This window comes from Bombus flavifrons, chromosome 3, assembly GCF_040668555.2.
Source record: "Bombus flavifrons isolate JBK064 chromosome 3, iyBomFlav1_principal, whole genome shotgun sequence".
NCBI lineage: Eukaryota > Metazoa > Arthropoda > Insecta > Hymenoptera > Apidae > Bombus > Bombus flavifrons.
Window position 1 is genome coordinate 16,091,862 of NC_138444.1, and position 13,758 is coordinate 16,105,619.

The window sequence follows — 13,758 nt, forward strand, 5'->3', positions numbered from 1 at the left end:
TCCTTAGATCTAGATTTAGACCGCCTTTTGTCTCTTCTACTACTTCCGGTACTACTACTGCGGCCTTTATGAGACGTGGGACTACCAAGATCGCCGTCTTGATCGTCTTTAGTGTTACTGCCATCACGCCTGTCTCGTCGCTCTTTTTCACGTTTCTCCCGTTCTTCTTTCTCAACAGCTTCTTTCTTCCGTTTAACTTGAGCCTTCTCCTCCTCCTGCTTCCATAATTCCATCAACTCGTCCACCTCTTTTTTCTCCGAAGGTACCAATCTTCGCGGCCTTCGAACCACAGGTTTGTCACTCTTTAACACGATTTTTGCCGTTATCCCAACGTCCCGCTTTTTCTCCGGCTTGTACCCCTTAATGATATCGCGAATTGCTTCCCGATAATGCGGTTCCTGCACGTGTGTTAGGTCTATTTCATCAGTCTGTTCTATCGCGTTGATTCTAAATATATCCGGCACGTCTTTGTTAGTCTGTTCGTCAAGCCGCAAGAAAGTCACTTCGCCTCGCTTAACCCGTAATTCTACCTGATCCAGAAAATCAGTGCCCAACAACATGCCGTGCTTCGTCAATATTTTGTTCGAAACAACGTGTAAAGTGATTGGCAGTTTATACCCATCAACCAACATTACCTTGGTGAATTCACCCCAGGTCTCATTGCCAGCGGAACTAAGACCGTCGAACTTAAGTTTACATTTACCTAGCGGTGGTGACCCTAACCTTGCATACTCGTCTGATCGAATGAATGTGAGATCACTACCCGTATCCACTAATGCCACAAACCTACAATCATCTATCATCACTTCCTTCATATACTTCCCCTTCTCGGATCTTGACACTACGCAGGTCTCTTTCGGTCGCGCCGTACACCTCGCTGCAACATGTCCAAATCCGCCGCACTCGAAACACCTAACACCTTTTCCTCTCTCCGGACACTTAACACTTAGATGATCCTCACTACCACAAATGAAGCATCTTCTTTTCTTCATTACATCTGCAGATTGACTGAGCTTCCCTTTCTTCTCGGTTTTAACCGGCTTCACGATCGACTTTACTCTGCGACTCTTCTGCTCTTCGTACATCACTAACCTCTTCCTCAATTCTTTGATTGACGTAGCGCCGTATAATATAGCCTTATTTCTCTCGTCGTCTATTATTCCATCCACTATGTATTCCACCTTTGCTTCCTCCTCTATGTCCACATGGCTGGCTATTTCGAGCATGCGGTACATGTAAGCCAAACATGCTTCATCACTCTCCTTTTTTGTTTCTTCAAGTTTCTGATGTACCTGCCTACTGCTAACTTTCCTCGAAAATTCTTTCACTAGCCCCCTCTTCAACTCATGCCAAGTCCTGGCGTGACACTCGAAGCTCGCGAATATTTTCGCTGATCCCTTCAGCAGCTTCCTCGCGTAGACTGTCTTCTGTCCATCCGACCACATGCACGTATCCGCGACTTCCTCGAACGACTCGAACCATCGTTCGACATTTTCACCTTTGTTGCCACTAAACGACTCTAATGCATCTTCGACGTCTCTGAAACTCAGTGTCGAACCAACACATGCCCTTCGACAATATTCATCACGGTCCTGATACACCCTTCGCGTACCTCTCTTGTGTCTTCTTGCGTATTTTTTGTCATCTTCGTCCTCACTTTCGTCGTCGCTTTCTTCTTCCGACGAAACATCGTTACCGTCCATGGCCGCTTGTAGTCGTGCGCGTAATTCTGCTTTTCTTCCCGTCGTTTTTAAACCCAAACTAGCAAGGCGCTCTTTCAACTCCTTCGTATTCATTTTCTCAACATTTTCGTCTTCGTTACAATCACGCTCAGCTCTCTGTACATTTTCTAAATCTCGTTGACCGGTTGGCTCTTCACCGCCCGTCGCTCCCTTAGGATACGATTGTCCAGCCCTACACGCCCGATTCAGCCTCGCAATCAGCACTGACCTCGCGCCCGATATAGGGAGGTTCATTCGCGCGAGCTTACTTCTCAGCTCCTCCAGCGTCGAACCTTCTTCACCCGACAATCGTTCGTCCCCGACGTTAGCCATTTTTTCACACTACACCAACTTAAATGGTCAACGATATCGTCTTTTACCGCACCGCGTACCGGTAAACTCACAACTAGCGCGAATAGCTCTGTTAAACCGTTTCGTTTTCTGTCTTGTCCAATCCCGGCTGAGCCCCCAAAAAATGTAATATCGTGATATAATATATTTACAAGGAATGGATGATACAGATGTTGATTTGACAGAAAAGACGATTGTAGCTCAACCTGAACTATTCACACCAAACATACAGAAAACAGCCCAATTAAATAATTAGATAACGACTCGACTTTTTACAAACTGCCATCCACACTCTCTCGGTAACGCCACTCGCCAACAACTGACTCTTGATTCCCCCTCTTTTCCGTCGCTTGGCAACCGCTCGTGGGCAAGATCACGTAGGCCTACTCTTTCCAAAACTACGCGATAGAAAAAACAAACGCCTAACGCCTCGGCTCTCGCGACACTTCACGCGGTTCACCCGTCAACTCCCAGGCCTCTCACTCACGATACTACATTTATATATTTAATTTAAATATTTATTTTACACAGATCGAATAATCAGTTTCTATGTTTCCGTGTTTATCTCGTCCAGTAATTAAGAGTTTCGGCCCGTCTCCTACGAAATTTCTAAAGATATCGAAAAGTTGGGAACAGCAACGACAGTTTATTTGGGTCAAAGACGAAACAGAAAATTTGTGCGTGGAACTTAGAGCTTTTTTTAAAGCGCGAGCGACTAGCGGACCGCTTGAAACTCGATTTCGTGCAGCGGCTACGCGCGTCGATTCGAGTCAAGTCGTTAATCGTAAAACTGTCAAGAACTGAAAAACTCCTGTACACCGGTCGACTGGCCAACCGTCGCAGAGTTGCTTTTCCAATATTTAAAAGTTCGCCAACTGCAACGAAAAATACATTCGCCATGCCATCGGCTCGTTAAGGCGCGAGAATTTTCGAGACGCGCTTTTTCGCCGTTGATCGCTGCAAATTATCTACCCGCGAAGCAATTCTCGTCGTTAAGGACGATACTTCGAAAGAAAGTATTTTTATTTTTTGAGCGTAGGAAAACTAATGGAATTTTGTCCCAAAAATGTAGCTTTTGTTTTTATTTTCTCTATAACCGCTAAGAGAAATGAAATATCCTTGATTTTCGTATGCATATCGTTTATCGAAGGCTAAATGGATTTTACACTATGGTTTTGAAGATTTCCAGTGGAATGTTAATTTCTTCGAAGATACCGTCAAACTGTCATTTTACGATAATACGATAATCACACGTGTGTTGTACGCGGGGTTTCAACATCACAATAATCGACAATTTGGCAGTCTCTGAAGATCCTCAGAATCAACATGCAAAATGCGCCCGAAAGATTTCAAATTATTTGTGCGAGCAGAGACGACTAATTGACGAATATCGTTTTACACGTTTAATTTCCAATCTTTAATGAATAAGATAGGAATAAAAAATGGGCGATTTTTTATTTTTCTCATAGATTATTTAAAAACGAGAGAGACTAATTTTTGGAACATCCTGTATTGTACAGGACGATTTACACGTGATTTTTTAGTTAATTTTAACTGGTTAAAGATACTTGAATTTTTCGTGCATCTTATAGTTGCTGGAGAATGGAAACGAAATAAAGGCGCGAACTATGGAAAAGTTTAAAAGAGTATACTATGAAATTCCAATGAATGAAATTTTCTGGTTTTTTGAAGAAGTAAGTAGCTGTACAATTTTCACTTTGCAAAAGTAATTCTTTCCGCCCTGCGAACTTTTGCGTGGAAGGCAAGTAAAAAGTAGAAACGTAGGTAGAAAGTATTTATTGCTTTGAAAGAAGAATATTCATTTGATTTCTTTTCTCTTGTAATAAACGTAGCTGAGTTGCAAACTTTTTCAATTCACCGTCTTTGTTACTTTCGTTACTTCTCAACTGTTTAAAACCAGATAGAAGCATAATTTACAATTTAAGAAGAAATCTAACATTGTTAAATCAAACGATATTTCCCAGCACTTGTTTTATCATATCATATAAACTGCCCCTAATATCACGCGCACTGTATCATATTTCATTTCGAAAAAATGGCCATCATCGATGCGTGAATAAATCACTGATTTATTGGTATTGAAAGATACAACGTATTAGTCTTGTCTTATAAAATCATTCGTAAAGAAAAAAAAAAGAGGAAAAGATGATACATCATTTGTCACGCCGAAGAAACAAGGAACTAAGTCGCGATAGAGAAACGAGCAATTCATTTACTCGTGGTCGATGTTTATTTTTTCAAGTTTCATGCATAAGAAGGGGATACGTGAATGCGAATTAATGAATGTGTATAAAGAGAAGAAAAAGGTTGATCCGCTTAACTGCCGCGATATTCTCATTCATATCAAAACGAGCTTAACTTTAAAATAGTTGTCTTTCACGTCGCAAAAACAAACAACGGGTTACGAGTAAACGTTTTCCTACAAGTTTCTGTCCTGCAAACGACGAGAGCTGCACCATTACGAGATTAAAATTCCTCGACCTCTTAATTCACCAAAAGTTTATGCACGAATTTGCTTGAATTTTCCTGGCACAACCGTCACCTTTGAATTTCACATCATTTCCTTCATTCTGTTTCGCAAGTTTCATTTTTCTCTCTTCCATTCTACTGCCCCTGTTTCCATTCGTCGAGTTTAAGCTCGACATTGTTACAAAAATTTATCGACTACGCTCGATGAAACGTATCTTGGCTCGTAAAAGTGTTCGAACGCTCTCGCAATTAGGGTGATTAACCCTTTGAACGAACGACTCTTTTGAGGAAAGGCAAATGGAATTATTTCACGGTGCCCGATGAGAATCGTGAATCTACAACTTTTTGTTTGAAATGAACTATTAGTCCGTTTGTAAGGTATAAAATTATATTAAAAGTCAAAGCGGTAAATGCTATGATATCTCTGAGCTAAAAGTCGATAACTAAAGCGCTACCTTTGATTGTTGGAATTTTTTCCTATCTTCTGATTCCAATATTAAAATTTTTGATAATTTGTTACTACTTTTCTGAATATTACGCTTTAGTAGTTTCATCGATGGTCTGTAAGATGAAATTTTTCGCAAACTTCTATTTTACCTTCCAAGTCGTAACATTATGAAACTGCAGTTAGCTGCACCTACTATAGAACCTTCCTAGTAATTAACACTTTAATTAATAATGGAGAATATCGATCAATAGGCTAACTTTTATATACATTATCTGTAGATAAATGCCAGTTGGTATCCTACGTGAAACAATAATGTTTTAATACTTATAGAAATATTAAAAGTACTTTAACTTTTGCAAAAAGTACACAAATGTAACATTTTTAAAATATTTGGCGTTCTACTTAATATTTGCAGTTTACGCATCATTTTGTATTTAACGAAAAGTGCTATTGATAAAGTGTTAATGTAACTAGAAAAATATATATACAAATGATTTCTTCCGTCAACCTTCACCGAATCAAATTTTATTTAACCGTCTCGATACTTTTTACGACAGAGCATTGCTAAATGTAGTGTAAAATAAATGCGAGAGTAAAAAATCAATACTAATGACATTTAAATAGAAATTCTACAGCAAGAACATCAGATTTTCCGGATCACTATTCGTCATATTACGAAGGAAAATCAAAAATCGAAAGTACTTCGGAAAAAGCAGCACCCACACAATCAGGCTGAAGCAGCTGAATCAGCCGAACCATTGTTCAAAAACTAAAGAAGAAGCTGCGTACTTCTGCTCCAAATCATGCAGCAATGGCTGCTAACTGTTCGAGAGGAGCTGTACGCCCTAAATTCTACCGTAGGATTTTACGTAGTTGCATTGCCAAGTGAATCTCCTTATACAAAAATACAATACGCTATAATACCCAAAATAATCCGAAGCATGAATTTCACATTGCTAATCATCCTAAAAGATTGCATTGTTAATTCGTAAGAAACGATAGAGTCGTTTTTAACACATTCAGTCTGATGAATTTCGAGCGAATAATTACCGAATTGCGAATGTTCAACTTCACGTTTCTATAAACATAACTAAAAAGATGGGGAAACGATCAGTGAGAGATTCGTTTCATTCGCTAAATATCATAATGGCAGGATATTATACTTTTAATATTTTATTTATATATTTTTCAATACCACGTGCATTCTTTCGATTTCTCAGGAATACATAAAAAGCCGCAATTTTATTACTTTCAACCTATTTCCCATGAACGCAAGAAACATTGCATAAAGCAATACAGTCATCAATTCTCTCGGAACATTTGTCATTTCAACGCATAAAGGCGCGTGGGAAGCTTTCAGCTTGAAAATAAAAACATTTCCTCGGACATGAAGTTAGTTGGCATCGAGAATGGAGTTGAAATTGCGGTAAGAATTCGACCAGCCCGGCGCAGCGGAACAATATTTGCATACAGTCGCCGGATATAAGAAAACGAGCGCGAAATCGAAACGAGGAAAGAATAAAGTTTCTCTGTTTGTGTATCCCGCGAGGGCATTGCGAGAAATTTATGGGGTGCACGTTGCCGTTGCGAAGATAGGCAACGCCACCGTGAATACTCGCCGCGTTTATTATCGAGTTCGCGACCGCGTGAGAAATTCCGGGATATCCTCTATAGCAACTGCTAAGAAGTTAATGAACTTTGAAGAATTTCACTCTTCTATCGCGAGCCTTTGCCTCTGGTTACGCAGAAATCATCAGATTTGTTCACGCCAACATATTCGAATTATCTTTACGGCACAGAACTATGTTGTGTGAGATATTTCGTTGAAATTAATTAACGCCATCGAAAGAATGGTAACCAAAGTAACCCTCGATCATGCTTGTTTTTTCCAGAAAAGCAAAAGAACACTCTATCTACTTTAATTTCTGTTCTAAACGTTTCAATGCTTCAAGCAAAATATTTATCACGTTACATAATTCCTTCGAGTGTATCCGTAATTACATGATAGAATAATTATATCTAATTAAATCATGGGGTTCGGATCGTGAATTTTATAGTAAAACCTTTTATCGAACAGTTCATTTTCATTCGAAGATATATCGACCTATACATGGATCATGTTCTATAACATCGACTCGATTGATTGCTATAACGCACTATTATCTAGCGAATCGAAAAATTCAATAGGAGACGCTTTTATCACGAACATTTACAGCAATATAAAATTCCTGAAAGTCCTCGTTTAAAATACAAGTCGATGCAAATACGCTCTTTGACCTGACTTCCAGATTATAAGAGACGGGCCTCCTAGGAAGCTTTCGCTTGCTTTACTTCTGTCTGGTAGTATGCCCAGGATGAAACGCAACCTTTCTTTCTCCTTCCTACCTTATAAACCATCTTTTTTCTCCTGTCTTTCATCGTTACAGTTTTCAATAATAATTCAAGAATATGTATGCAAAAAAAAAAAAAAATAATTGAATAATTAAATATTCATAAGTTTGACATATGTATGTGTAACTCTCATAAATATGCGATTTTTTCAATGTCGATGTGAGTAAGGTCTTAAAACTAAAGGAATTTAATATCAAAAAATTGCGAAGTATATTAACTTCGTGCTGGTTTCATATCCTGCGTCACATATTTTATCTGAATATCAAGTCGAAGAATACTCACTGTCAAGTCAATGAAAACATTGCTCCGCATAGCAGAGAGAACGTATCTAATATTATGGGTAATAAATTATTGTTCATGTGTTCGAACGACGTGACAGTGAATTATTCGTAAAAATTATTGAAATATCCATGAAAAATTTCTGCAACGATAATTCACGCGAGGGAATGTTTCCACGAAAATAAATCCTTGTATTCTCTTGCTGTTACCTATATGAATACGATATGAATTTATTAAATTACCATACTTATCGTTGCTCTGACCCGAACATTATTTACATCGGAGCGTAAATACGTTTTTTTAAACACGCCAGCGCTGCCAAATCCTCGGAAACTACGGTTCCCTTACTTGTTTATTCGGATGATTTTTAGTTAATATTTTGTACGAATTTTTCCTTTCAAATTTTTGCTTGCAGAATTAATATGATTAATATCAAATATAAAAATATCGCGCAGTGATACAACTTTTACGTAAATTTTAGTTTTTGTAACAAGGATATTTCCAAAAATATTACTTTGATTTAACGTATGATATTATTCAATTTGAAGGAGAGGTTTGTCACAGAATTATCAAATATAAATTTAAATATTTCTCACACATACTGTGACTCGTAAAACACTCGTGAAACACTCGCCATACGAAACTTTTAGATGTATATTACATGTATACACAAAACATTTTTAAATTGTATTAGCTACGATGTACATTCATTTGCAAGGATGAAATATGACTGCACATTTTCAGATTTATTTCAAACTTTATCTATACAATCATGATAAATGGGTTTCCTTATGGTGTTAACGAAATTTCAAAAAATTTGGTATAATACACATAATACACGTATTCGTAAAAGGATTTGAATACTTTCGTCAATGATTACACTGTATATCCGCTATATCTCTTCTTAATTAAACTAATTGCTTGTACTATACAGGGTGTTAAAAAAAAGGATCCAAGGGTTTAAGGAACTTTCGTACTCATTCATCAAGAGGAACAAAAAATACCCAATCAACATATAGGTCTTGGAAAATCAGTCCTTTCGTAAAATCGATATTTATCATTTACGAACATTCGACGTCGTAAATGAGTTTCTTTTTTGAACGCAAGCAAAGAGAATGATTCAAGGTTGTGGATATAAAATTCTTACTGGCACCAAAGTAAAGCGACTTCAAGAAAGTAAAAATCTTGCGCGTTATACTAAATGTTCGATATGTTTCCCTTGCGTCGCAATGAAAAACTCATATCTATTTATCATAGTCATAACGTAGTCCTGAATCAATCTCTTTGTTTACTTTCAACGAAGAAACTTATTCGCGACATCGACTGTTCGTAAATGATAAAAATCGATTTTACGTCGAAAGGATTGATTGCAGGACCTATACCGATTGAACATTTTCCCTCCTCTTGGCGAATACTATAAGCCCTTAAAGTCTCCGACCCTGTATACCATAATCAAATTTTGGAGAGACAAACAAATGCTGGAACTGCTGACGCTTGAACTGAAACGCTTCGTTAAAAAGTTATAACGAAAGTACGAAATCACAATGGACCGACGTTTCGTCTATACAACATAAGAACACATTACCGATATCTATCTGATACGTTTACACAAACTGCAATGTTTACTCGCCGAGGTCAAGTAGCCCGGCGATGGTTAAATGACCATTACCCTCAACGATGAGGTCGAGGAGGATCGCTTTCTTGACCCTCGAGATCATCAGATATCACGTCAATGGATTATTATTTTGTGCGAAACTGTGAAGGAGAAAGTTTATCGAACAAAAATGAATACACGTTGGATGTTAATGCGAAGATTCGGGACCTATTTGATACAATTTGCTGTTGCAAAACCGGGACACACTGTACATTTTTTAATCCAGGAATTACGAAAAGCAGTTGTGAGATGTTTGCAATTACTCTATTTGTGGCACATGGAAATGTGAAAACGTCGCTTGGAAACGGCACTTGGAAACGTTAAAACACTCTATAAAATAGCAGGTTCTTTTCTGCGTAACCAACCCCGTGGAAAACTAGAAAAATCGAGCAATAATGGTCAACGTTGAACAAGTTGAAAATAAATCCCTACGGGCTATTAATTGGTATCAAAAAAAAAAAGAAACAAAAGGTAAAAAAACTCTCAGTTCCCTGTCGTTAACCATAGCCGTGGAAAAAAGTTACAATCAGGACTATGACCAGAAAAAATTAAATAATATCAAATAAAACGATGCGTTGATTAATTTATACACAAAAGGGGCAATATAATCGCCAACGTGGAAATATCATGAATGAAGAAAATTTCGGAAAAATATGGTGTTTCAAAAAATAGAGAGAGTTCAAATGTGCCAACTCGGTAGAAACAGAGGGTTCGTACGAAATTAACTGGTATGTTTGTTTTTTCGAGACGAACTACGAACAAATATGACAAATGTGGAAAAATCTGCTCTAAAACGACCTGAAACAATCCATCAGAGGCTCATTGTACGAGCTCGAAATTGTGATCGAGCTGGGTTTCTGTCTCGCTCGAAGATTCTATGTCTATAAATATGCACCGTGCTTAAATTCGCCAGAATATCACATACTTGTCTCGTGTTATATAACCAACGAATTACAATTTTTATACAGTCCTCAAATGCTAAATGTAAATGTTACGTTTTATTATGACAATAATTTCTATATAACGCTTGACGAGTTCTTCCTCTGTTCAGTCGCTCGATGACGGAGACAATACCTCCAAGCAAGTTTTACAGACGGAGCATCAATACTATGCTCTGTGAATCTAATCCTGTGGATGCCAAGAACACGAGCACATTTCTACTAATTGTAACCAGTAAAATTAATTAATTAATCTTCGAAAAGAGAAAGGACTATAAATTGTAATAAATTTGTCCGTATAGTAGCTTTAACGAATATCGCGTTATCAATGTTACTATAACAGAGCCGGATCAAGAAATCTTTCCATTTCGATATAAAATATCTTAAGTTAGAAAATTTATAGATAAAAGAAATAGTCTACTAAATATATAAGCTTCAACTATTTATAACTATCGTATTCGTTATCCGAAAGTAGTTGAATCGATACGATGGCTTGCATTGGTATTGTATTATAAACATTACTACGTATTGAATCACGTATCGTTTCCATTTCTGTGATTCTGTATTTACAATGAAAATATTCGCGTTAATAGCATTTATGATTATACAAATAAAACCCCAAAAGGCATACGATTTATTTACTGAACAATCCACAATAAAATATAACGTTGTTATCTACATATATCTATACGTATACACTTCGTATCGCCTTAATTACGCAAAACATTCCACGATCCAAAGTTAAAAGCTACTCAACCCATTAACCCGGATCACCAATTGAAATTACACTTCGTGTCGCAGCCAATATTTCCCGGAGCGTCGTGTTTCTCGAGCAACAAACAATCGGGAGGGTTTGTTTATCGTTCGGGTCCAAGTAACTTGGTGGCTCTGTCTCGGTTACAACCAGGGCGAGTTCCATGAATTTCGTAAAACACGTTCGTAGGGCGCGTGACACGATCGAACTTCGCTACCCGTTCTCGTTATACGGAAAGCAGAGCCGTACATTTTTTGTCCGCGCAATGCTGGTTGGGAAACTCTCAAAAACTTCCCACTCGGTTTTCACGCGTTTTCCGCTCGTAAATTCCTGCGCGTATCGCGGCCCATTTGTACACACGCGCATTCCTGCCCTTTCTCTCGCCCCGTTTTCCTACGTACCAACGTTCTCTCTCGTCTCTCTTTCTCTTCTCCGATAACCTCTAAATATCTCCTCGAGAACGTGTAACTTTTTTCGAATTCACGCACGAACCGTTTCCACGATCCTTCGACCTATCGTACATCGCGAATTCTCGTCGTATCGCGCGAGATAATTTTTCCCACTTTGCCTTTCCTTTCACGATTTCTTTTCGTGCTGGACTATCCAAAACTACCGACGAAGAGAATAAAACAACGGTAACTCACCTTTAACGCCTTGAGGAAGTTGAACAGAGCCGAGGAGCAGCAGCAGAATTGTCGCGATCATGTCCCAGCCGGTAATCCTGCAAAGTAAATCCAGTCCACAGCCCATCCTGAGAAATCAACAAGCCACGGCGAACGAAAAGGCGACTCAATAATTCACGCACCACATTCGTCAGGTCACTGTACCGTGATCTATCTTCTAGCTTGCCCGACCTTCACTCACGGCCAACACACAACTCACTGGCCAACAACGGAGGGCCAATAATTCCCAAACAACAGGTCGTGCTCCGTACAGTTGCACACCAGAAATTTCAACCGGAATGGAGTTCTACGGTAACGTAGACTGTTCGTGATGTTTCAAATGAGCTCGAGAGCACCTGCAATCGTCGCCTCCAAGATACTCCCACGAATATCGATCTTTTTCGCGAAACATCCGATTCTCTGGATCCAGATGCAACGCACGCCCGTCAGATCACACTAAATTCATCGTTAGTCACGTATATGGCAAGGTATAGGTATATTCGACCGAATCAGATCCGAAGGAAGACTCTGTTCTGGTATAAACGAGATCCGTCGGGTTGCTAGAAACGTGTCAGCAGAGCGCGACAGGAGAGACGACACGGAGCACGTGCACGCTCGATAAACGGCGGGCTACTATGCAGCCAGCCACGGCGACTGGATAGGAAAGAACGAGAGAAACGACGGAAGAGACGGGGGCAGAGAGAGAGATAGAGGGAGAGAGAGTTGGGTCCAGGGCGTCGACAAGCTGCTGCTGCTACTGGAAAGGGTTCGGTATCCCTCAATGAAGTGGATATCGCGCGCGATCTGCGTTAAGGATGAAGACGATCTTTGGAGAACGATGATCGGTCGAGCCGAGCGCTGGTCGAGTGTTAAAAATCGCGTGGTACCGCGTCAAACGTGTACCACGAGTGTTACGCGTTTGTCGTTTAAAAGAGAGAGAAGTTCGCGATGAACGACCGACTGATAGAGATAGAGAGGGAGGCCGCGACCGACTGACAGGCCGGGAGACGCGATGGCACGATGCGATACGACCGATTCGTACGCTCACCCGAAACTAAGCGGTTCGTAGCGAACGGCGCGCACCTGTCGTTCCGCTGGTCGCTGCGCATGTCCCTACGAAGGAAGCCGACTGCCTGCCACGGCTGCTCTCGTATATCCGTCCGGGATGGCTCGCAGGTGGGAGAAGCGTGCCGTGTACTCATCGTGCACCACTATCCAAAGGTGGTGGCAACGTCCTGCGATCTCGAATTAACATTTTTTCATTGTAAACCTTGTCATTGTCATCTTGCAGAATGATTTATCGAACGTTACTCGTTTGGGTAATTTCTAATACTTTCGATTATTTAATTTGTTTCGTCGAATTGTGTATATCGCATGTTTGATGATTTATTGCGCACGATTGGAAAAATTGCTCGAGAAATGCTGTTTTTAGTTGGACGTTAAATGTATTTCTCATTGCACGTATTGAGTTGCAATCTGACATTGTTCTATAGGAAGAGTATTTATTTCTAAACAGGGAACAAGAACTTTCTATGGGGAACAGAATAATTTTTTTTATTACGCTGTATGTATATCGTGTGTTTGATATTCGATTGTTTTGATCGATTATATGATGTATAGGATATTATCGTATACGTATTAGAATATTATTAAAACAAAGATACTTTTGGTCTAGAGAAAATTTTCCTCTTTGCGATAAATATACCTATAAATATTGGAAATTATTTTCAATGATATTTAAAATATTCTTTGATAATCGGAATATTTTCGAAAAATGTATCGCATCGTACGGATTAAAGATAATAGAATATCTGGATTATACCTGTATCGAAAATTCACAACACGTAATACTCAATTGAACCATATAATCTAGCAATGAACCAATAACCTATTAATTCTCATTGTCAGATGGCCTTGACCAACCGTAACGCCCCATTATATTTCGCAACCTGTTTGTCAGAGATTTGGGGGAGCCAGGTATTATTAGTGTTGTTACCCTATTGTAGCTGAACATATGTTTCCTTTGGCGTCACGCTATGTGACTTGGCATCTTATGGGAACGCCTGGGAG

At 39.2% G+C, this 13,758-nt stretch overlaps 1 protein-coding gene across 14 annotated transcripts in view; it reads right to left on the minus strand.

Annotated features, from left to right (window-relative positions):
- Positions 1–13,248, minus strand: part of nrm (neuromusculin) — a 433,949-nt gene extending 420,701 nt beyond the window's left edge. For 6 of the 14 annotated variants that reach the window (XR_011172632.1, XM_069109818.1, XM_069109821.1 and 3 more), the window contains exon 1: positions 11,671–13,244. Coding sequence is in view for 10 of the 14 variants with exons in the window: in XM_069109818.1 (XP_068965919.1) it covers positions 11,671–11,776 (106 nt within the window). In the remaining 4 variants the exon portion in view is untranslated. Of the gene's footprint in view, positions 1–11,670 lie in introns of all 14 variants that reach the window. The other 8 variants (XR_011172628.1, XM_069109813.1, XR_011172629.1 and 5 more) reach the window with 6 other exon arrangements.
- Positions 13,249–13,758: the final 510 nt, after the last annotated feature.